Source organism: Ornithorhynchus anatinus, chromosome X1 (assembly GCF_004115215.2).
Source record: "Ornithorhynchus anatinus isolate Pmale09 chromosome X1, mOrnAna1.pri.v4, whole genome shotgun sequence".
NCBI classification, from domain to species: Eukaryota; Metazoa; Chordata; class Mammalia; order Monotremata; family Ornithorhynchidae; genus Ornithorhynchus; species Ornithorhynchus anatinus.
In genome coordinates, this window is record NC_041749.1 from 14739677 (window position 1) to 14761074 (window position 21398).

General features: G+C 42.6%; 1 protein-coding gene across 1 annotated transcript in view; it reads right to left on the reverse strand.

The window, feature by feature from the left end:
• Window positions 1–19979: 19979 nt before the first annotated feature.
• The window catches only part of LOC100081669 (cysteine-rich venom protein TEL1-like), a 33822-nt gene continuing 32403 nt past the window's right edge, over window positions 19980–21398 (reverse strand). The window contains exon 9 of the mRNA XM_039910153.1: window positions 19980–20248. Within this exon, the coding sequence (XP_039766087.1) occupies window positions 20038–20248 (211 nt within the window). The 3' untranslated portion in view covers window positions 19980–20037. The remainder of the gene's footprint in view (window positions 20249–21398) is intronic.

The following is a 21398-nucleotide window of genomic DNA, read 5'->3' on the forward strand; positions in this document are numbered from 1 at the left end:
TGGATGGGATTCAGGAGGACCCGAGTTCCAATCCCATCTCCGCCACTTGTCGGCTGTGTGACCTTGGGAAAGTCATTTAACTTCTTTGTGCCTCAGTTACCTCATCTGTAAAATGGGGGCTAAGACTGGCCTATGTCCTTTCGCTGTCCTGGAATGCCCTCCCTCCTCACATCTGCCAAACTAACTCTCTTCCCCTCTTCAAAGTCCGAGAGCTCACCTCCTCCAGGAGGCCTTCCCTGACTGAGACCCCCTTTCCCTCTGCCCCTCCTCCCCTCCCCTTCCACCCCCAACCTCTGCTCTTCCCCCTTCCCCTTCCCTCAGCACTGTGCATATTTGTATATATTATTTATCACCCCATTTATTTTGTTAATGGGGTGTATATCTCCATGATTCTATTTATCTTGATGATGTTGTTTAGTTTTGTTCTGTTTTGCTATGCTGTCTCTCTCCCCCATTTAGACTGTGAGCCCGTTATGGGGCAGGGATTGTCTCTATCTGTTGCTGAATTGTACATTCCAAGCACTTAGTACAGTGCTCTGCACATAGTAAGCGCTCAATAAATACTATTGAATGAATGAATGAATGCCTGTGAGCCCTATGGGGCCCAGGGACTCTGTCCAACCTGATTATCTTGCAGCCACCCTGACACTTAATACACTGCCTGCTACAAAGCAAGCTCTTTACAAATGCCATTTTAAAAAAAAAACCAAGAGCCTGAACACTTCACTTGCTTCTCGAATGCTCCAATTTGGTCACTGTACCTCGATCTCATCTATTTTGCCAGTGACTTCTCACCCCGTCCTGATTCCGACCTAGAATGCCCTCCTTTTTCTTATTGAAAGATGATCACTCTCCCCACCTTCAAAGCCTTATTAAAAACACATGTCCTCCAAGAGGCCTTCCCCGACTAAGCCCTAAATTCCTCTTCTCCCACTTCCTTCTGCATCACCCTTGCACTTAGATTTGTACCCTTTATTCACCCCTCTCTCAGCCCTACAGCACATATGCACATACCCATAATTTATTCAAGGTAATATCTGTATCCCCTCTCTAGACGGTAAACTCACTGTGGGCAGGGAGTGTGACTACCAACTTTGTTACACTGTACTCCCTCAAGTTCTCGGTGCAGTGCTCTACACACAGAAAGGGCTCAATAAATGCAATGATTGGTAACGGGAGTACATTTCTGAATGTGGCCCAAGCACTAAAACAGATCTCTGCACAAGTTAGTGAAGTGTGGATGTATTATGTCCAAAGCAGACTACGCACCCTTGGAAAGTGACTGGGTGGCGTCCAGCTTTTCACAAGAAAATCCAGTCAAAACATGCACAGGGGCTTCTGAACCATGCAAGACATGAACATTGAAAGGAACTTATGAGCTGGACAGAAATTCCAAGTAAAATTGCTTCCACTCCAATCTCGTGAACAGTCTTTTATTATATGAGTACAGGTCAATTATGGAAACAAACAGACTTGAGCAGTTCTAACATAACTCTGCACAAGTAGGGGTTCAATAAACATGGTTGATGATGATGAGAAGGTAGGTACTGGTAGAGGCCACTGCTTTTGAGGTGCAGAGATAGCCAGAACCACGGCAATGTGAAGGAAGGGATATCGCTAGATTGTAAGCCCTTTGAGGGCAGGGATCATATCTACTAACTACATATATACTTTCCCAAGGCCTTAGTCCAGTGCTCTGCACATAGTAAGAGTTCAATTATTGCCATTAATTAATTGATCTCAAGTGGGATGAGTGAGATGGCCAGAGGTAGAGGACAAGCGGGGCTTGGAGAGAGCTGGGATAGGCAAAATGGCAGAAGGAGTTGGCTGGGAAGATAGCTCTATTGGCTATTTTAATTTTATAGTATATTAATGAGTAGGTGTTTCATACAGCCCATCAACTTCTTTGCTGCATTGTTACACAGTGTTGCAGAGACATGATTATATATAGCTATGCGCTGCATTATGCATGTCCACAGATGACACTTCTTATGGTGAGATTTTGATTGGGATATCCAACTATAAGATCAGTGGGGTCCCCCCCACCCCCAGACTCCTAGTAATATTAATAATAATAATGGTACTTGCTAAGCACTTACTACATACCAAGCACCATTCTAAGCACTGGGGTAGATTCAAGTTAATTAGGTTGGAAACAGTCCCTGTTCCACTTGGAACTCATAATCTTAATCCCCATTTTACAGATGAGGGAACTGAGGCTCAGAGAAGTGACTTGTCCGAGGTCACACAGCTGACATGTGGAGGATCTGGGATTAAAACCCAGGCCCTTCTGATTCCCAGGCCCGTGCTCTAACTGTTGCATGGTGTGCATTTTGATTGCCATATAACAGGTTGATCCACCATCTACAACTCTCCCCTAACTGAACCCTGACTTGTCCAGCACCTGAGGATTTGTTTCACTGTGTATTTGAATTACTTCTGGACCCCTTATTTATGGTTACCATAAATTTACCTTATGTTTCTATATGTTCCATTATGTCTTTAAAAGCATTTCTCCTGTACATTCTGTTCGCAGTTATCTGATTTTACCATATATTTCCTTAATACCTTTCTTCTGATTACAAAGGAGTACTCCAAGTTTACCTCAGTTGGATCCACTTAATGAGATTATTTTGGACTATGGGGGATTAGATAACAATGCTTGGTAACATTAAAAGGGGCCTTTGAATAACTGCTGATTTCATTAGCTATTGGTTGAATTTTAGCAAGGGCTTCCTTTATAAGTGACTTCCTGGGGCCCTCAAAAGCTGATTTAAGATGGCCAAATCTAAGACTTGTAGAACTACTTTCCCAACATCCCCTTGAGGGGTTCCTCTTAGAGTGTGGGTTAAAGAAATGTGATTGCTTGAGTCAATGGTCAAACTCCAGGGCAGCTCTAGGAGAGATTCTTCTGGATTCCTTTCTGCTAGGATTGGAGAAGGAGGATTCAAATGGTGATGAGTCACAGCTTCACCTTCCCCAAACTCCTCAGCTTGGAATGTTAGTTTTTTTCCTTGGGGATTTAGCGTTTAGAAGGAACACAGAGAAAGGAGAGAAAGGATTAGCCCAAGGTCCCAGGTTGGGATACAATGGTCCCCTTTATTTGCCAGTAGCAGGATGTGAGAATGAAGTAGGCTACGCACTCTTGGAAAGTGACTGGGTGGTGTCAACAGTATGCCCAGTTTTTCACAAGGAAATACAATCAAAACATTCATAGGGGCTTCTGAACCATGCAAGACATGGGCACTGAAAGGAACTTAATGAGCTGGACAGAAATTCCAAATGAAATTGCTTCCTCTCCAATCTCGTGAACAGTCTTTTAATGTATGAGTACAGGTCAGTTATGGAAACAAATGGACATCAGCTGCTTCTATCATTTAGTTCTAACAGAGCACAATCCAGCTATCTAGAGGTATCATAATGTTGCATTTAGGCCTGTTCAACTACAAGTTATATTTTGGGGGTAGATGTGCCATGGCTGAGGTTTCTCATCTAATCTAACACGTAGCACATAGTAAGCACTTCCTAAATGCCATGACTTTTATTAAAGGGTGAATAGAATATCCTAGTGTACAGATGGAAACACTGACAAGCAGCATTGCCTAGTGGATAGAGACGGGTCTCGGAATCAGAAAGACCTGGGTTCTAACCCCAGCTCTGCCACTTGCTGTGCGACCTTAGGCAAGCCACTTAACTTCTCTGTGCCTCAGTTCCCTCATCTGTAAAATGAGGGAAAGGGGCTGTGTCCAGTCTGATTAGATTGTATCTATCCCATCACTTAGTACAGTGCCTGGCACATTTTTAGCACTTAAAAAATACCATTTAAAAAAAAGGGCCCAGGCCTAGCAGTCAGAGGACCAAGTTTCTAAGCCTGGCTCCAGACCGTGATCTTGGACAAGCCACTCACATCTATGTGCCTCAGTTACCTCATCTGTAAAATGGGGGCTACATCCTCTACCCTCTTACTTACATTGCGAGCCTCATGGGGGACAGGGACTGTGACCAACCTGATGATACAGAACTCTCACAAATGCTTAGTAGAGTGCTCTGCACATAGAAAGCACTCTATAAATACCATTGATGATAAGGATGATGACTTGTACATACATTTTAGGAGATAACCCAAAATAGTTTTAGCAGAGTGACCAAGCTCTGGAGGCCATAGGGAAGGGATGCCTGGGACATAGTAACCACTTAGGAAGTACCATTAGAAAAAAAGTATGCAGCTGAAATAAGACTTCACAAGCAGTAGTTGTAGTAATATTTATAAAATATCTAAATAGGTACAAAACACTATACTACTATAACAGGTGCTTAGAAAAAGTAGAGAGGTGAGAATTTTACATAGTCTCTTTCCCACTAGGAGCTCATGGTCTAAGAACATGGCAATGGACCATAAAAGAAACAAAATGACATTCATTCAATCTTATTTATTGAGCACTTATTGTGCGCAGAATACTATAGGAAGTACTTGGGAGAGTATAATACAGCAATAAACAGATACAATGAGTTTACAGTCTAGAGCGGCGGGAAAGTCAAGGATGAAAATAAACAACAGGAGTTGTAGATCACTGGGTTAAAGGAGCACTTCCAAGTGTCTCACTGCCCAGGCAGAACAATTTAGAGTCCATGTGACAGACAGGCTTAGCTACAAGCCACCCCTATCTTTAACATCTTGCCAACAGGTGGAGTGGAGATTCTGCTATCTTTGGTAAACCTCAGAGGAAAAAGTCCCCTCCTCATTCTCATCCAATCCCCTTATCCCTTCCTTCCCACCCACATGAAGGCAAATGCAACTAATTGCATGAAATAGTTTGCCTTCATACTGTTCAGCCTTTGTGGTTTGAAAGGTTTGTTTTCTGAGCATGTGCATTTGTGGAGCGAGAGCCAGGTTGATCCAGGAATTGTTATTATAGAGTGCAGTGATTTGGGTTATATTTTACCTTCTCTCTCCCTTTTGGTTATCTAATAATAGTAATAGTAACAGTGAAATTAGTGGTATTTGTTAATTGCTTACTGTGTGCTAGGTACTGTACTAAGCACTGGGGTAGACATAAGGTAATTGAGTTGGATACAGTCCCTGTCCCACACTGGACTCACAGTCTTAATTCCCACTTTACAGATGAGGTAACCGAGGCACAGAGAAGTGAAGCACCTTGCCCCAGGTAACACAGCAGACAAGTGCCAGAGCAAGAATTAGAACTCAGGTCCTCCTGACTCCCAGACCTGTGCTGTGCTCTAACCACTAGACTATGCCGCTTCTCAGTGTGTGATTCCTTTATAATCCTTTTCCTGTGTACCCCAGAGCTTGGTCACCTTGCTAAAACTGTTCCAGGCCATTTCCTAAAATGTCCAAACCATCATCATCATCATCATCATCAGTGGTATTTATTGAGCATTTACTATATGCAGAGTGCTATGCTCAGAGCTTAGGAGAGTACACACACAACTGGCAGGCACATATCCTGCCCACAGTGAGCTTGCTGCAATCATAACCTCCTGATATGGAGGTCAGGACTGATGGCCTGATGTAATAATAGTAATAATGCAATTTTCTAAGTGCTTACTATGTGCAAGGCACTGTTCTAAGTGCTGGGAGGGATACAAGGTGATCAGGTTGTCCCACATGGAGCTCACAGTCTTAATTCCCATTTTTCAGATGAGATAACAGAGAAGTGAAATGACTTGCCCAAAGTCACACAACAGACAAGTGGCAGAGCTGGGATTAGAAACTATGACCTCTGGCTCCCAAACCCAGGCTCTTTCCACTGAGCCATGCTGCTTCTAAGCCGTAGTATTTGTTAAGTGCTTACTGTGTGCCAAGCACTGTACTGACGACTGGAATAGACACATTATAATCAGGTCCCACATGACGCTCACATTCTAAGTTGGAGGGAGGACAGATTTTGAACCCTCACTTTGCAGATGAAGGCGCTGAGGCCCAGAGAAATTAAGTGACTTGGCCAAGGTCCCACAGCAAGTAGGTGGCGGGACCAGGGTTAGAACCCAGGTTCTCTGACTCCCAAGCCTGTGCTTTTTCCACTAGTCCAGGCTGCTTCTCAACTTTGACTCAAACTTTGACTCAAATTCCCAAGCATAACTGTGGTTTGAAATGAAAAGTTCAATCTCTACTTTTCAGATTATATACCCAGATGCATCATCTGTCCTCACTCTACTCACCTGGGCACTGGGTCTTGCAGGCTGGCTCACTCTGGATTCTGTACAAAGTTTGGAATTCCTAAATGTCAGGTGTTTAATACAATTTGAGGAATTGTGGGTTTTTTTCTTACATACTCAAAAAATATGATCCAGTCTCCCTGTGGGCTCTGCTGGGCTAGGATGAGTTAGTGATAGTGAGTCTGGCTGCCTTCTCCCGTTCATTATGTATATCTACCCCAGAGCCTTGAATTTACCCCAATGTCTAGAACAGTGCTTAGCACATAAAGTACTTAATAAGTGCTTCTTTTATTATTAGAGCAGACTGGACGAAGCTCACTCCCCTTATACCCATACCAAGAAGAGTTTCTGGGCAGGACATGCTGATGATAATCAACATGAATTTGTGACTTCTTATGACTTATTAGCCACCCTCATCTCATCTCATTTCTCAACCCCCACTGTCGAGAAAAGGGCTTTTCCTACTGTCTTAAATTCTTCATTCTGTAGCTTTAACCTTCGGCGTAGTGGATAGAGCACGGGTCTGGGAGTCAGAAGGTCTTGGGTTCTAATCTTGGCTTCACCACTTATCTCCTGTGTGATCTCGGGCAAGTCACTTCACTTCTCTGGACCTCAGTTACCTCATCTGTAAAATGAGGATTGAGATCGGTAGACCCAAGTGGAACAGGGACTGTGTCCAACCTGATTTGCTTATATCCACCACAGCCCTAAGTTAAGTGCCTGGCACATAATAAGCCCTTAACAAGTACCATAATTATTATTATTATTATCTTTCTCTACAACTGATTCCGATCTCTGGGGCTTAAACTTTCACCTTCTTGAAGACCACTTTTTTACTTTCTCTTCTCTGAGTTCCTTTAAAATTTTCTAATAGGTTAATAGAATTTTTGCAAATTCTTGCTTCATTTAGTTGTAGAACTCAAGAACGATTCCTCTAGATATGCTTCACCATTATTTTTATCAGTGTTGAGGATACTGGGGACATTACCATACAGTTCCTGTCCAGTGCTCTGTACACATTAAGCACTCAATAAATATGATTGAATGAATGCCCCGATTTTGAATGTCAATACCATGGATTCTAGATTGCTTCTGAAAACTCTAAAAAGGACAAATTTCAGATGGGATACAATACCTTAAATTGTATATGCAGTCTTCTTCTGAGCAGTTTTAGGGTGGGGGACTGGAGAATGAGACAGTCCATCTGCACTGTGAGAGTGGGGCAGGGTATCAATTCATTCAGTCATATTTACTGAGCATCTATTACGTGCAGACCATTGTACTAAGTGCTTGGAAAGTACAATTTAGCAATAAAGAGAGACAATCCCTGCCCACACCAGGCTTCAGTGGTATTTATTGAGTACTTACTGTATTCAGAACATTGTACAAAATGCCTAGGAGAGTACAGTATAATAGAATTGGTAGACACATTCCCTGCCCACGGGGAGCTTACAGTCCAGGGGAAACTTGTTGTAGGAAGGGAGTGTGCCTAATGCATTGTACACTCCCCATAGCTTCTTAGTACAGTACCCTGCACACAAGAAGTGCTAAATAAATATGGTGGACTGACTGACTCAAGGAACATGAAGATGGGTGGTGGGACAGAGAGAAGACTGACATGGGTAAGAGGCAGTGTAGACTGTAGCATCTAACTCCAGCACATGACATTAACTTTTGAAGACATTTCTCCAGATTCGTACATTAGAGTGAGAAGATATTAAATATGAAGTCATCTTCAATGGCTAGTCCCACTGGAGAGACAAAACACCATTGGAAAGTTGTGACTTTTGGACTCTCGATGGCCTAGTTGGAGAAGTGAGGAACCTTAAAAACCGTTCCTTTAGCAGTCATGAATGGCAGTTTTCCTTGTTTTTTGTTCCCTCCTTGCATGCTTTATTTGTTTTTCTGTTTTTAATTATTTGTCTTTCCAGTAGAATCCAACGCCAGGCCACCCTCCCTGTTCTCTGCCCCTTCTGGACCCAGGACTACTTCTGAATTATCATCCTTCTATCTTCCCCAGTGCTTAGTTAGGGGCTCTGCATGTAGTAGGTGCTCAAATACTATTGGATGAATTAAAAATCCAATCCAGTGCTACTGCTTATCGAATACCAAGGGAAATACCAAACTTTTAATGTTTCACCACCTCGCTGCTCCCTGAAACAATTCTTGTTGAAACCTAGATCTTGTTTACTCTGTAAATGAAAACAATATGACAAAGCTCAGTGTCTGAGCAAGTTTGCCAAAATATGAGCTTGGTAAAATAACGATGTTTAAATGTTCTAGGTAGCAGGGTATTTTTTAATAAAAGTCATAAAGAACCCAAGTTTGCTTTTATTAAGTATTGAAGCATTTGGCAGAGGCAATGCCATGATTTGTTCATAAAGAGAACCCTTCTTCACTGTAGCTCAAACTGTGACCGGAACAGATGATATCGCATTAGTCTTTAAATCATCATGCAACATTGGGAGAAGACAAGGAGCATTCTCAACATTTTGTATTTGTGGACACAGAAGCAGAGTACTAATGCCAGCTGATCCAACACCCAGAATGTCCAGTTAACCCATGGGAATAGAATACAGGTCTCAAGAAAACCAATTAACTGTCCTTTCTAGAGCACCTGGCTACCACTTGCTCAGAATCTACTGTGTAGAATTTAGTGTGATGCTCATGGACCATTTTGCATCTTCAGATAAGAATCACTTTGTGGGTGGTTTCTCTGACTTCTACTTCCTCTCTGTGCTTTCTGGAGTCAGATTGGAGAGTTGGACTTGGAAATTAAATTTGAAAGCCCCAGAATAAATAAGAATGGCAACTCTAAAGGTTCAGTCTACTCACATTCCTCACTGATGTTTGCATAGAGTCTTTATCTTGATAAAATCATAGTAGAAATGATTTCTACTATGATTTTCAACCACAGTGTGGTTGAGGGGGAAAAGAAAGGGCAGGACTGGAAGGCTGGAGACCTGGGTCCTAGTATCAACTCTGCCACTTTCATTCATTCAATCAAATTTATTGAGCATTACCACAGTAACAGTGTGGAGCAAAACACTGTATGTAGCACTTGGGAGAGTACCAAAGAACAATACACATGTTCCCTGCCCACAGTGCACTGTCTGCTTTGTGACTTTGGGCAAGTCACTTCACTTCTCTGTGCCTCAGTTACTTCATCTGTAAAACAGGGATTAAGACTGTGAGCCCCTCATATGGGACAAGGACTGTGTTCAACTTGATTTGCTTGTATCCACCCCAGTGCTTAGTACAACGCCTGACACATAGTAAGCACTTAACAAATACTGTTATTATTGTTATCATTTAGATCCTTTCTCATCTATAAAATGGGGAAAAATACTTGCTCTCCCTCCCTGTAGATAGTAAGTTCATTATGGGTAGAGAATGTGTCTACTAATCTTGTTGTACTCTCCCAAGGCCATAGTAAGTGCTCAATAAATACCACTAATTGATGGATTTGGGAGAGCAACTCCTCTCAGGATTATTGCACACCAGGCTGGTCTGTTTGTGGCAGTTTGTCTTCCAACAGTTGAGTGTTACACCTCCTTGATTGAATTTTGCTTCCCTGCTTAAAATATTTGTTCTGCTCTCTGTCCTTGAGAATGTTCAATTTCTGTTCACTTTCAACAACTCCCTAGATGTCCTGCTCTGGCCCATGCTTCCCACATGATCTGCCCAGCAAAATAGCGTGATGAGCATTTCTTTCATGATAGTGAGCTGACTGTGTTTAAGGACCTCAATGTTGATTTTTTTTTAGTTTTTAAGTGGTATTTGTTAAGCACTTAACATGTACCAGGCACTATACTAAGCACTGGAGTGTTCACAAGATAATCAGGTTGAACACAGTCCATGTCCCACACTGGGCTCACAGTCTTAATCCCCATTATACACATGAGGTAACTGAGGCACAGAGGAGTTCAATGACCTAACCAAGGTCACCCAGAAGATAGTGGTGGATCCAAGATTAAAACCCAGTCCCCCTGACTTTTAAGCCCATTCTCTTTCCACTAGATAATTCTAGTGTGGGTGATGCTGACATGCATTTGACATTTAGCATGGCTTGTCAGTGAAGAGGAGGTGGATGTGATATCTGTGTTGCTTGGCCTAAATACTATGAAGTAACAAATAGAGACAACTAGTATCCCTTTACCCAAAAGTGAGGAAGGGACTGAGCAACATACTGTTCTGTTAAATGTGTCAATCTCAGAGAAGGAGGTGCTGTGCCCATAATTCATCCATTCAATCATATTTACTGAGTGCTTACTGTGTGCAGAGCACTATACTAAGTGCTTGGAAAGTACAATTCAGCAACAGAGACAATCTCTACCCAACAATGGGCTCACAGTCTAGAAGGGGAGAGACAGACAATGAAGTAAAACAAAACAAGTAAACAGGCATTCTATAGCATCAATATAAATAAAAAAGAACTATAGATATATAGACATCAGTGAATTGATGTAATGAATAATGAATTGTCATTTTCCAGATCCTAGGTTGCAGGCTGAGGTTATGGATACCAGAGTAGGATCTGTCCTTAAGGACAGGATTCAACATGGAAATGGAAGTTTTTAGGGGGAGGGAAGGTCTGATCTACCTATCCTGGGATTGCTGAGAACTCCTGACTTGTGGCTTAAAGAGAATTTCATCATCTCTCTCCCTCTTATCTTTCTTCTACTCTCTTGTCCCACTACACCCCAGCTCACACTCTTTATTTCATCTAAGTTAGCCTCTACACTGTGCTTCATTCTAAACTCTTCTACCTCCAACCCCATGACATGTTCTTCCTCCTGCCTGGGACTCCCTCCCTCTTCAAATCTGACAGACCACAGCTCTCTGCAATTTCAAAGCCTTCTTGAAATGCAGATTCCTCCGAGAAGCTTCCCCTGATTATTGTTTTTTTCTCCCCAAGTTAGGGCCTCCCAATTTCTTCTTTAGTACTTTTGCATTACCTCCCCACTAATGCATTTGCAATAGCCAGTAGCAGTTCTGTATAAACTGACTTTTACACCCTACTATTTAAGGATGCCCTGAAGTCCTATTGAGGACTATAATCTCCTCAAGTACCATTTAAAAATGTCCTGGACAAGTCACTTCACTTCTCTGTGCCTTTGTTACCCCATTTGTAAAATGAAGATTAAGACTGGGAACCCCAAGTAGGACAGGGACTGTGTCCAACCTGATTAACTTGTGCCTACTCCAGAGCTTAGAACAGTGCTTGGCAAAATTGCACTTAAATTCCATTATTATTATTATCCACATACCCATTTTTCCATTCTTTTCTACCCCCCCATGTGTAAATTACTTTGGAAGTGCCTTCTCCATGGGATTTTAAGTCATTTGAGGATAGAGATTGTGTCATTTAACTTTACTGTGCTCTCCCATGTACTTAGCATAGTGCTCTACCCACAGTAAATTCTGATTGATGATTGATTACTGTGGTCTAATGAAAGGATCACAGCTTAGGTTTTCTGTATGGATTTTTTTGTTCCTATGTAAATGAATGTTTCCTATGCAATGGACGCTTCTGACTTGGCATGTATTGGATAATTTTACCATTCCTTATTACAAGAATATCAAAACAAATCAAAATCTAATTTCCTTCAAACAAATGGAGAAAAGTAAACTGTAGGAAAATCTCCTCTACTCTCCTCTCCTACTCTACTCTCCTCTCATCGAGGCTTAATGAAAAGTGATCTTTCAAAAATTAACAGATGGAGCTCTTCCTTTCCTGGGTGCATGTATTTAAATTCTTGGAAAGTGAATATCAAATGGAATATGTTTACCTTGAATACCCAGATCTCAATTTTCACATGCCTCAGTGAGGTGATGGATGATGGGGAAGCAGCATGGCTCAGTGGAAAGAGCCTGGGCTTCAGAGTCAGAGGTCATGAGTTCGAATCCCAGCTCTGCCACTTGTCAGCTGTGTGACTGTGCCACTAGTCACTTCACTTCTCTGTGCCTCAGTTAACTCATCTGTAAAATGGGGATTAACTGTGAGCCTCATGTGGGACAACCTGATTACCCTGTATCTACCCCAGCACTTAGAACAGTGCTCTGCACATAGTAAGTGCTTAACAAATACCAACATTATTATTATTATATATAGAATTTATAAAGTGACTCATTCTAACTTTTACAAAATTAAGAGAGCGTGTGTGTCTTTAATTGTGCTGATACAGAATAGTCACAGACCACAACTCTTTCCAGTGCAGATGTAGTGACTTTTTAACTAGCAAACAATTGATTGGATAAAGGGAAAAACAATCTGAGAAATGATTCCTTGCCTGACACAAAGCATTCAGAAGACATATTTCTAAGCAGAACTCATTGTGCAATGATGGTAGTTACTGGCTCAAATGCTTCCCGCCCATAATCAGAGCAATTATGATCAATCCTTTATGGGAAGTCAGTGCAGTCATTCTCAGTGGAGAGGAAGAGCAGGTTCCCAGATCACTGAGAAACACTGGCTGTGTCTTTATGAGGCAGGAACTTCTTTCCGGTACTAATCAACCCTGGAGCAAAACTGTTGTTCAGGATTAAGCTGATCACAGTGGGAACTGTGCCAGTTATTTCCAGCTCATGTTTTTGAAGCCAGTTTCCGCTGGGTTTACCTCAGAGCCCACTGGGAGATTCGTGACAGTATGGTCCATCTGTCTGGCACTGCATTTCATGCTTGGGTCCTCCTTAACTCCAGTCTGGCTGGCCTCAAGATGTCATAAAGTAGGTGGGATTGTGCATAGGAAGTGGGGCAAGGTGTGGACACATGAAATGATGTCAGTATCCTACATAACCTGTGGTCTTGGCTATAAAATCATCACTCCCAAATGACACCATGATGCTGAGGAAGGTGAGAGGACATATGGGGAGGGGATAGTAATTTCTACTAAGCAGGGATCCTTGCTCAGATTGCCAGGAGGTCCACCCAAATGACCCTGTCTCCTTGGGCCTTTGGAGCTAAGGGAGACTGTCATGGAGGAGATACTATTTTTTAAATGGTATTTGTTAAGGGCTTATTTTGTGCCAGGCACTATTCTAAGCACTGGGGTAGTTACAAGGTAATAGTCCCACTTGGGACTCAGTCTTAATCCCCATTTTACCTTGCCTCACTATTGCTTCCTGCAGTCTGTGGTTTCTGCACTTCTGGATGTCCATGCTCCCCTCCCCTGCCTCTGACTCTATAGGAGTTCAGAATATTCAAAGAGACTGTTGAATTCCTGGTAAAACAGTGGGTCCTGAAATTCCACATGAGGGATCCTTCCTGCTCACCTTGGAGAAACTGTCCATCAATCTCTGTCAGCTATCCAAGCCACTGCCCTGTTCCTTCCCATCAGTATTTCATCTTCTTTCACCTTCTCTTCTTACTCTTCCTCCTGCTTCTGACCCATCAAAAAATCCTCCCTGTCTCATGCTTCCTGTTTTCATAAAGAAATCCCACAGGGTTGGGGAGAGGTCAAGAGTTCATTAGTTGGTGGAAGGAAGGAAACCATTCTTTTGGTTCAGTTCCTGGACTCCTGCTGATGGCTTTATGGAAATTTGAACCCACGTTGCCCCCTGGCACTTTTTTGTTGTGGGCAGGGAATCCCTCTACCTACTCTGTTATTAGTACAGAGTACAGTGCTCAGCATGCAGTAAGTGCTCAGTGAATACCACTGTTCAGTTGATTGACTTCCTCCTCCCTCCCCTCCTTGACCACACTTCTTACATCCCACCCTACAAATCATGAGGAAGTTCCTCATTAAAGCTACAGTTTTGTTCCTCAAGTAACTGGGCAGGGTGGAAGTAGGTGAAGTCACAGCCGGGTTGAAGCTAAGAATCCTTTGGGGAAGGGGATGCCAGGAGGGAGGGTTGAAGCAAACCCAGTGGCCAAGAAGAAGCTCAAAGTGGGATTAGAAATCCTGAGGGAGGCTGAGACAGGTGAAATGCAAGAAGGCCCTTACTTGACATCCCCTCAAAAAGTATGAGAGGAATTAGGAGAATACTAGTGTACATCTCTAATGTAATCTCCCAAGCACTTAATACAATGCTCTGCATACAGTGAGTGGTCCATAAATACCACTGATTGACTAATACTAATAACAAGTATTAGTATTAGTCATATTCTGCCCTAGTTGAACCTGGAGTCTGTCCTAGAGTGACCTAACCAGCCCAACCCCCACTTTGACCCAAATTAACCCCTAGTAAGAAACGGTGAGGTCGACTGAAAAGATCATGCCTCTGAATCAGAGGACATGGGTTTCAATCCCATCTCTATCCTTCACTTCCTTTGTGACTTTAGGCAAGTCCCTTAACTTCTCAGTGTTCTTAGTTTCCTCATCTGTAAAATGGAATTAAAAGCCTGTTCTCCCTCTCCCTTTAACTTTGAGCCCCACACGGGACAGGGACAGTGTCTGACCTCATTATCTGATATCTACCCCCAAATTTTGTGCATTGCTGGGATACAGTAAGTGCTTAACAAATACCACAATTATTACTGTTATTGTTACTGGTAAGTGCAGCCTGAGAAGGAAAGATGCCTGACCCACAGTAAGTCAGGGCCTAAGGAATGAGACTGAGCCCATTCGGGAACTCTATATAATGTTGTCTTGTGGGTATTGGCCTTGCTGAGCACAAACAATTTGGAATGAACAGTTGTTCCCAGCATTCAACTTGCCTATCACCAGGTTGGCTAGTTTCTCCACCAGGAACAGCTCAGCCCCTGAGTTCCTGTGTCAGAGAAGTATAGCTCAGTGGTTGGAGACCATCGCAGTGGCAGGAGACCATGCACCCCAAAACACCTAACCCTAGTTTCCCATAGTCTAAGTAATAATAGTAACATTTGTGTTAATTATTAAATGCTTAGTATGTGCCAAGCACTGTAGGAAGCACTGGGGTAGATACAAGATAATCAGGCTCCAAATGGGGTTCACAGTCTAATTTGGAGGGAGAACAATGATTGACTCCCCATTTTGCAGATGAGGGAGCTGAGGCACAGAGAAGTGAAGTAACTTGTTTTAGGTCACACAGCAGGAAGGTTGTAGAGCTGGGATTAGAACCCAGGCCCTCTAGCTCCCAGGCCTGGGTTGTTTCCAGTAGGCCATGCTTCTACTGAGGAACCATGCACTCAAAGAGCCCAGCCTGTGGCTCCAGACTGGGGAAGCCTACCTGGCTTAGAGCAGTTGGGCAATCCTACCAGAGAACACTTGGTGACGGGTGAGGAATTTCTTGCTATCTGGTCAGTCAATCATATTTCCTGAGTGTTTACTATGTGCTGAGCACTGTACTAAGCACTTGGGATAGTACTAAGTAACAGACACGTTCCCTGGCCAGAGATCTTACAGTCTAGAGGGGTGAATGGATTAGGGTGTAAGGGAAGTTGGAAGTTCAAGTCTGAAGATTTCTATTTTCCTAGTAGTTGGAAAGGCCATCTAGGGCTAGGGAGGGAGCTTAGAGTCACTGAGGAGAGAACAGAAGTGTTACTGAATAGAAAACGTAGCAGTTATAGCAAGGTGAAGAAGCATTTGATGAAGCATAAGCTAGCCTGGTGCCTGCCTATTCACCACACCACCCAGCTGTAGGTGCACCGGAAGCCTACTGTGGGTGTATAGTTGCCCTTCTCCCTCCACATCATGTACAATTTCGCAGTTGGCTTTTTAAGGCTCTCCCCTAGATCTTTCATTTAATATATCAACTCTCTTTGCCTACTCTTCCCCATTCTTGAACAGTCTTGGTTCTCCCCAAGCTCACCCTCTAACTGAACCTCACTCTTGAATTTCCCACCTCCTCAACCTTCATATTCACTCTTCCCCGGCCCAAAAATCCCTCCCTCTCCAATCCATCAGATCACTGCTTTCCACATCTTCAAAGCTCTGCTTAAAAGAACAAAAGACAAACTAAAAAGATCTCCTCCAGGGAGCCTTCCCTGATTAATTCATAACATCCTCTTCTCATCCAACAGCCATCCTTACCACTTGTATCCTCAGCAGCACTTAGACACACATGTACATCGATTTACCATTTCATTATTCAGCTATTTCATCCTTCTGTACGTCCACTCTGAACTGTCATATATTTGGCCTTCCTCCTGCCACTATTTGCAAGAATTTACTGTTGATCTGTCTCTCTCATTGGATTGTGATCTCCCAGAGGGCAGGGAACACATATCCCACTTTGTATCATGATTTGTTTTCAGTAGGTGCCCAACTAATATCATTGACTGAAGGATTGATCAAATGATTAGGGTAAGCCATGGCTGGAGATTGGGTGATGCAAATGTTATGCGCGAGGAGGGGGCAGGGGATAAGGGAGTTGAGTATGGTAGGCTGATGTTAAAGTTAATGTCAAGGGAAGTGAGGATTGGTAAACTAATTGTAGGCAGAGAGCATGTCTACCAACTCTCTTATATTGTAGTCTCCCAAGTGTTTAGAACAGTGCTTTGCACCCAGTAAATGCTCAATAAATAGAGATTGATAGGTTGGTAGGAAATCCAAGAGGGATGAGATAACATGGGCAGTTGACTAGCTCCAGAATTCAGGGATCCCCATTGGGGTGAGGACAATATTCAGTGACAATATTCAATAATAATTGTGGTATTTGTTAAGTGCTTACCATGTGCCAGGCAGTGTCCTAAGCGCTGAGGTAGATTAGATACAGTAATAATAATAATTGTGGTATTTGTTAAGCACTTACTATGTGCCAGGCACTGTACCAAGATAATCAGGTTGGACAGAATCCCTGTCTCACATAGGGTTCACAGTCCTAATCCCCATTTTATTAATAATAATAATGATGGTATTTGTTAAGCATTTACTATGTACCAAGCACTGTTTTAAGCTCTGGGGTAGATACAAGGTAATCAGGTTGTCCCATGTGGGGCTCACAGTCTTGATCCCCATTTTACAGATGAGGCAACTGAGGCACAGAGAAGTTAAGTGACTTGCTCAGTGTCACACAGCTGACAAGTGGTGGAGCCAGTAATAGAACCCACGACCTCTGACTCCCAAGCCCGTGGTTTTTCCACTAAGCCATGCTGCTTACTTTTTATATGAGGGAACTGAGGTACAGAGAATTTAAGTGACTTGCCCAAAGTCACACAGCAGATAAGTGGTGAAGCTGGCATTAGAACCCAGGTCCATCAGTCTCCCAGACTTGTGCTCTGTCCACTTGACCATAAGGATGTGTGCAAGGTGGTAGATGAGACTTTAAGTTGCCACTAGATTGTAAGCTCCTTGGGGCAGGAATCATGACTACCCACTCTATCATACTGTCCTCTGTCCTCTGCACATAGTGAGCATTCAGTAAGTACCACTGACTGATTGTGCTTGGAGTTGATAAGGTTAGAGTGCTGTATGGAGATGATGAGGTCCAGCACGATTCATGCAGATGTGTGGTTGAATTGACAGAGCGAGAGCTCAGCAAGGATGAATTGGGGGTAGAAAAGGAAGGCAGGGGACCAGAACCACCATCATGTCAAATGTTGAAGTCCTTACAGATCCCTGTAAGAGAAAGGACTAAAAGTTTAGAAAGAAGAGAAAGCCATCAAAGACACTCAGAAATGCAGAGGAGGAACTAGGAGAGCATAGATGTTTATTTAATGCAATTGTTTCAAGGTTTTCCCTTAGGTGTTAATATCTTATCCATAGATAAATGATCAGTGTTGGTAAATGTTTGTTCTTGGAGCAGCAAGACTATCAGTTAGTTTTCGGGGCAGGTTCTGATCTTATCTCCAAAGCAATTAAGATAATAGCTTCTAGGAAATTAACTTTTCCTTCTTATCAGCAGTAAGTCACTTCACTAGAAAGTAGGCTTCCTTGAAACTGAAAGCCTAATGGAGAAAGGCTACTTAATAGATTTCTAGACCCTAGTGAGCTTTCAAGCTTGAAACTCAAAACTGAAAGGAAGAATGGTGTACTCTAAGATGCCCAGTTTAGTTCTGTGGAGTTTACAATTCCCTCTAGACTGCTAGTTCTTTGTGAGCAGGTATCCTTTCTGTTGTATTGTACCTCCCAAGAGCCTAGTACCTCACTTAGCATACGGTAAGCACTCAATAAGTACCACTGATTGATTCCCTCGAATCAATCCAACACAACTGTGGCCTCTAGGGCCATACGTTCTAAGGGAGATCAATCTCCTTTAGCCAAGATTGGATTTATGAGAAAAAACAATTAAAATCAATTTTCATCTGGCATGAGTTCCCATGCCTCTTCTCCCACCAGCAGACCAGATTTCAATGCTTTATCTTCTCATTCACCCCACTAATAGTAATGTGAATTGTGGTATTAAGTGCTTACTATGTACCAGGCACTGTATTAAGCACTGGGGTAGATAATCAGGTCCCACATGGGCTCACGGTCTAAGTAGGAGGGAGAACAGGTATTGAATTCACACTGTGCACATGAGGGAACTGAGTCACAGAGAAGTTAAGTGACTTGTCATAGGTCATACAGCAGATTGGTGGTGGAGCTGGGATTAAATAGTATCATACACAGTAAATTTGGAGGCTAGACCACATGTTTATTTCACTAAGCTTTAATAAAAACTCCAAAGCATTTTCAATTTTCCAGTGCAGAAAAAAGTGGCATATGTGAGTCAGTAGAATGGAAGTATTTAATTGGTTTTCAAGGAAAGAAGGCCCAGATTCTATGGATGATTCCACTGTGACTGAAGAGGGAGGAGCTTTGAAGGTGCATGTCTTTCAGTGAACAGGACTAGCTTAGAGTCTGTCCTAAGAAACAAATCTTGATCCGGTGAGTGATGCAGGTCTCACCTACTCAAGGAAGATAATCAATCCCAAAGCCGAGATCTACTTTATCTCAATTGTGCACTTGCAACTAGCCTTACAGTATGCTTCGGTCAGTTCATGTTTACATCCAAGAGCCTTTATAGCCTCAAGACAGTTGCTAGCATTGTCAGCAAAGGGGCATGGGTTGGCTGAAAGCAAAAAAAAAAAAAAATTATAAAAATGCAAATTCTGGCGAGTCCATTAAAAGAGAAGGCCTGGATCTGTTCTGGAAGGAGAAGAACTCTTCCCAAAAGGAATCGTATGATACATTTTTTTCTTGTGTTCTCTGAGCTGACTCTTATCTGCTGGGTAGCTAGGATATGGGCTCCATCAGGCCACTTCTAAGTTGGTGTAATAAAACCAGGGAGCACATTAGAGGCCTCTATGAGTTCAGTATACTATATAGAGACATGATATCTAGGTAGATAACTAAGTTACGGAGCCTAATGTGATATAGGGAGTAAGAAAAAGAAGAGGAAAAAGTGGGAGAAGATTAAGTAGAGGAGGAAGGGGAAACAGAGGAAGGAGAACCCGTCAATCAATCAATTATATTTATTGAGCTCATACTGCGTGCAGAGTACTGCACTGTATGGGAGAGTACAATACAACAGAGTTGGTAGACATATTTCCTGACCATGACAAACTTAGAGTCTAGATGGGGAGACAGACATTACATAAATAAATAATTTTCTTCATAAGAATTTATGTACTGATAGAAAAGGAACAGAAAAAGGAGATGGAGAAGGAAGACAAAGAGGAGGAGTAGGAAAAGGAAGAGAATGAGGAGGAGGAGAAACAGAATGAAGAAAGACAGGCAGTGTTGAAAGAAGCGAAGAGCAATTCTTTCCTGAAGGCCCTGTGGGCTTACCACATTCTCTTTTCTTTCCTCCCCTCCCCCTTTCCTCCTTCCTCGCAAGGGGCAATATGCTCACGTAAATGGTGCTTCAGGGTTACCCTTAGTGGTTGGCCACTGATTCTTAAGGGGTGACATAGAATCAGAGGTGAGAATCAAGAGATACTCAGTGGCTGAGGGCAGGATAAAAGATTATTTAGGTGCCTCAGTGATTAACTGTCCACTCTAGAAGAATTAATGTTCAAAACTTACTACAAAGTCGATTGTTGCAGTTTTTAGGGCAGTCTCCACAAGGTGGCCCTACCTTATAAGGGGTATTCATTGTTTCTGGATCGTTTCCCCTACACAAGGACACCAAGAGAAAAGTGATCAAACAAGACTCATCTAAAAGGGGTATGCACATATAGCTTAGTTCAGATCTCATCACCCCATTCAGGAGAAAAAAAAAAGATCTATTGGCCCCTTAAGTCCAGTTCCAGAACAAGGTGGAATGGTAGGATTTTGTTGGATCAAGATAGTTCCTTGAAATTGGCAAGGAGGGATCTTTTCCCAATAAACCCCAAACAACGTTACCAAGACAGTAGCCTCACAGCTTTGTTTTCAAGATGGAATCAGAGTTCTTGGCCTTTACTTGGATAGGTGAGTGTCAATTCATAAGTAGTGTGTTTATAAACGAAATAACATTAGCTCCATTCACTTCCTGCATAACAGCTAGGTGAATAAACAAACTCCATATCTGCTGACAAGCCGGGACTCACCAAAGCTTCCCAAGCAAGAAGATAAGCAGAATTAATGGAAATTTGGAGTTAGCCAGCCATCCTGGGTGGCTGGCTATGCTCTTTCTTAACCTGGCCAAATGTTCTTGGAGACCGAGAAGAGGTTGGGAGAGGAAAGGATTGAGTAAGTTTGTGTTGAGTATAAAGGTGGAAGTCATGCTCAGTAGTAAGCCCTTCCTTAGAGAAGTGGGTGCTTTCTATATATGTCTGTTATTAATACTCCTGGAGACCTGGCATCTGAGGAAACAGTTGTAAGTAGGAAATAAAGGTTTTCTCAGGTTCCACCATGCTAACAGTGTCCCCTGCTACCTAGAAGACCTGCTAACAAGACATCCTGAAACCACAACTCTATGCTGTATTGTGGTACCACTCCCCTAAAGATGGTATCCCTGAAATCCCTTTTACCTTTTGGTCTAGCATTAGAATCAGAAAATGATGTCCTATTGGTTGGCGAGGAATTAAGTAGTGGGGTGGAGGGAGAGTGAGGATTTTCTGGACATCATGGAGCAGGGACTAGGAGTTATTTTTCTAGTGGGGAGGGAGTTAAGCAGGGGTAGTAAAGTTGCTGGGAAATTAGAAAACCCTTGCCTATCATCCTTCAATGGAAATTAGGGTATCAGTGTACTATAGTCATGTTCTTTAGCAAAGTCTCTTTGCTAAAGATATTTTGATGAAGATGTTGATTGAGGTGACCGTGTCTACACGGAAGAAGGCTAATGGCAGGATGAAAACACCTACACCTTTGTCTTATTGGTACAAACAATATCTGACTCAGTATCAAGCTAATGATGGCAGAAGTGTGGGTGTTTCCTACTAAGATCTTTTG